This window comes from Chanos chanos, chromosome 8, assembly GCF_902362185.1.
Source record: "Chanos chanos chromosome 8, fChaCha1.1, whole genome shotgun sequence".
Lineage (NCBI taxonomy): Eukaryota > Metazoa > Chordata > Actinopteri > Gonorynchiformes > Chanidae > Chanos > Chanos chanos.
This window is the reverse complement of record NC_044502.1, coordinates 550,323-554,494: the sequence shown is the minus strand read 5'-3', so window position 1 is coordinate 554,494 and position 4,172 is coordinate 550,323. Positions and strand designations below refer to the sequence as shown.

General features: G+C 44.0%; 1 protein-coding gene across 1 annotated transcript; it reads left to right on the top strand.

Moving 5' to 3' along the window:
* The first annotated feature begins 1,965 nt into the window (after window positions 1-1,965).
* LOC115818324 (potassium voltage-gated channel subfamily S member 3-like) lies at window positions 1,966-3,483 on the top strand. The gene has a single exon (XM_030781677.1). It carries the CDS (start codon window positions 1,966-1,968, stop codon window positions 3,481-3,483), a length of 1,518 nt encoding a protein of 505 aa, XP_030637537.1.
* Window positions 3,484-4,172: the final 689 nt, after the last annotated feature.

The window sequence follows — 4,172 nt, the reverse complement described above, 5'->3', positions numbered from 1 at the left end:
GTTGGTATGGAGAGTCTGTTGGTATGGAGGTAATGTTGGTATGGAGAGTCTGTTGGTATGGAGGTAATGATGGTATGGAGGTAATGATAGTATGGAGAGTCTGTTGGTATGGAGGTAATGTTGGTATGGAGAGTCTGTTGGTATGGAGGTAATGATGGTATGGAGGTAATGATGGTATGCAGCTGAAGTTTGCTGGTTATTTGGAGACTATATATCCCTGAGTAACATTTTTCAAAAGCTGTCACCTGGCCTTGGGGTTTCCTGTAGCCCCCCTGGCCCACTCTGTGTGGTTGTAATAATTGTAGTTTTTAACCTGTAGATTTATCAAGAGGTAGGAAGTGGTTTCTTCAGCAACTACTTGTATGTAATCATCTCCTGATTTGTTAATGCCCTCTTGGCTTCTTCTTCCTGGGAGCACCTGCCCTTTCCCTAGAGTAGGGGTGTCATGACACACCGGTATTGACAATAACCATGATATTTAAAAAATAAAATATTGATATCATGTTAATAATACACATATGATAATATCGTAAACTAGAGGTGAATTTCCACAAGAAAATGCAAATGTGATTGCACCACAGCACCGCTGAATCTTAGTTATAGAAATACTCAATCTGTCTCCAGTGGAAGTGTAGTCACGGACCAAAACACCACTGAATCCAACTATCGACTGCCGCTGTGTGCAATCCCTCGTCATAGCACGAGAGACCTAAAACATTCCTCATTCATTTTCAATGGGAAAATAAAGAATTAAAAACAGCAATTAAAAAAAATGAGTGGACTGATCAAACAAACAGCAGTCAACAATCATAATACTTAAAAACGAGAGCAAATATTCCTATTAAAAGCTCTGCACCTTTTGCAAAGAACTAGTGATTCTACACCACAGACAGCGACACGCTTGCTACGTGAGGTTGTTTACCTAGCCGATCGCGAGCTTTGCTGACAGTCATCAGGCTATGTACATTCAGCAATCACGTTAATAACTAAAAATCAAATAGTATTGTTAAAACTGAAAACACATTAGGAGTTCCATTACATTGGTTTAACAGTACATTACATTACCTCGGGTCGCTGTTATCCTGATGCTACAGCGTTCCTACAAAATACCAAACATGCATGTCAACCAGTCATTACAGGAGGAGCTAAAGGATGTGTTGCGTCTTGTTTTTCCGCTGGGTCCTAGTGGCCCCTGTGTACACTCTCAATGGGAGATTAAGGGATTAAAAACGGAACTAAAAAAAAAATGAGTGGACCTATCAATTAGCTGCATACAAGCACATGACTAGGCATTAGGACGGACCTGTTACTGCTGGAATGGGATCAATATAGTGAAAACTGAGGGAGTAGAAGCGCAAGCTCCCTGCAAGTGATTTTGTTTCAGTTGACAATGATGGCAGATGTTAGGCCTTGGGGATCTTTTGTTTATTTTGTTTATCAGTTCATCTGGTTGCCTTTTCATTATCCATTAAGTAGTGTAATTATTCTTTTCATAACTCTTCTGTACAGTTATGGTTACAGACTCTCCACCTCACTACACTCATATTTTGAGTGTAATTCATTTGCCAAAAAAGAGACAAAACACACAATAAACAAATTTACTGATAGCATTATTACTGCTATTTTGTTCAAATTTCCTATAGATATTGCGATAATATCGTAATCGTGTAGTGAAAATCTGATATCGTGACAGCTTTACCCCAGAGTGACTGAATTATCTTTTTCTCATAGATTAAAAACACTTGTCATCTCTTTGTTGTGTGGAGGAGTTTGCTAAGACTTAGACCAACTCGTAAAGCAGCAGTAACTGCTGTTTTGTTTTTGATGGATTTAGCTATGTTTAAATTGCTCATGAAATGAAACTGGCTGAGGTATGACCTAATGACTCTTTAATTCTGTGTTTAGATGGACTATTGAACACCATGAGATTACTGACGACGCTGCACCAGGCCAGTCGGCAGCGCCATGTTTTATGGGCAGATTCTTCACAGCCATGGGCGGGAGGAGGACCTTGTTAATCTTAACGTTGGAGGAGTCCAGCACAAAGTGGACCGTAGTGTTTTACTGCGTTTCCCCAACACACGCATGGCCCAGCTCCTGCAGTGCCGCAGTGATGAGGCCATCCTACGACTCTGCGATGATTACAATGCCACAGTGAAGGAATACTTCTTTGACCGCAGTCCACACGTCTTCCGCTGTGTCCTCAATTTCTACCACACGGGCAGTATCCATGTGATGGAGGAGCTTTGTGTTTTCTCCTTTCAGCAGGAGCTGGAGTACTGGGGGATTCAGGAGCTACACCTGGGTCAGTGCTGTAAGAACTGGTTTCAGGAACGCAAGGAGTACATCGAGGACAGGGAGTGGGACATTCGGAGTGATGACCAGCAACCGAGCTTTGACTCTTCTTTTGAGGAGCTGTCTGCCCTGGACAAGGACCTTGAGAAGTTTAAGGGTGCTTGGTGCTCAGACGCACGGCGATACATGTGGCTCACCCTGGAGGACCCCAGCTTCTCTTTATCCTCAAAGATCATCACTGTGGTGTCCCTCAGCGTGGTGCTCACCTCCATCGTGGCCATGTGTATCCACAGCATGCCAGAGTTCCAGCGCTATGACAGTAGCGAACATCCCGTTGAGGACCCTGTGCTTGCAGTCATGGAGGTCGTGTGTATCGTCTGCTTCTCGACTGAATTTGTGGTTCGTCTGATTGTGGCCCCGTGCCCACGGAAGTTCCTGAGCAACCCGCTGAACATAATTGACTTTGCCTCCATCATTCCGTTCTATGCCACACTCGCGTTTGAGAAGCTAGATGAGGAGGGTGAAGAGGAGAGCGAGAATTTGGAAAATGTAGGCAAGGTGGTCCAGGTTCTCCGCCTGATGCGAGTGTTCCGAATACTGAAGCTGGCGCGACATTCGGTCGGACTGAGGGCCCTGGGCGCCACACTTCGACACAGCTACCATGAGGTGGGTCTCCTGCTGATCTTCCTCTCTGTAGGAGTCTCCATCTTCTCCGTTCTTATCTACTCCGCAGAAAAGGAGGAAACTGGGTCTGACCTCAGTACTATTCCCGTTGGTTGGTGGTGGGCAACCATCACCATGACGACAGTTGGTTACGGTGATACGTGTCCCCTGACGACAGCAGGGAAAATAGTGGCTGTTCTCTGCATCATCTGTGGGCTGCTGGTTGTAGCTTTGCCCATCACCATTATCTTCAACAAATTCTCAAAGTACTATCAGAGGAACAAAGCCATGGAGGCCAACCAGTATCTGTGTGACTGGAACAAGGAGCCAGATGGTGTTGAACTCCCTTACTTTGATCTCAGAGACCTGTACACTCAGAGTTTACAGCCTTTCTTTGGTGGCATTACCTTTAAAGATGACGAGGGGGGTTGTGAAGGTGAAGCAGAGGCATATTGCCTTAGGTCCATGGAACAAGGTGATGATGGAGATATTATAAATCAGAAAGATGATGTGATCTGCTTGTGAAATGCTTCCCCACTTCTCCTGCTGGAGTGCACTTGGCTAAACTGCATGCACTAGGGTTTGGTTTGATCTTAAAACCAGGATTTGGTTCAGAGTGGCAGGAATCCTTTGTTAAAGTCACACAGCTCATTCAGAGGGCAGCCTTCACTATGCAAACAATTGCACTCACACAATCAAAGAGTTACATTCACAGGATGAGCAGCTTGTCCTCAGAACCCAGTAAATGTGAATTAATGATCAACAAATCCGCAGCTCGGGTTTTAATTATTCAGACATCAGTCATGTGGGATGGAAAAGTTCACAGGGTGCTGGCTGCAGAAATGAGTTAAATGAGTTGACAGTCAATGCTGAGAGAGGAATCTTAGATGAGGTCAAAGGTGAACTCCCTTCACAAACTTTATAAGGTGCTTAGCTGGCACCCTCAGTAACATTTCATCATGACGTTACATACTTATTCAACAGTAGTTTACTCTTTAAATGCTTAGTAACTTTACAGCAATAAATATTTACGTTTCATATGTCCTCAAGAAGTTCAGTCCTGGTTTTACGGGCTAAAGTCCCAGGAGACAGGGCGTGAGAGGGCGTGTTCGGAAAAGCACTGGTTTGCATTAATTAAAACATGTTTGCTGAGAAAGTTCATATTTGCACAATTTTCATAACCTGTGCATGTGGATTGAAGTTCAGATTGTGAC

Bases quoted from the DNA above. Each gene is read 5' to 3' on its own strand.
- LOC115818324 (XM_030781677.1), top strand. From the start codon at position 1,966: ATGTTTTATGGGCAGATTCTTCACAGCCATGGGCGGGAGGAGGACCTT.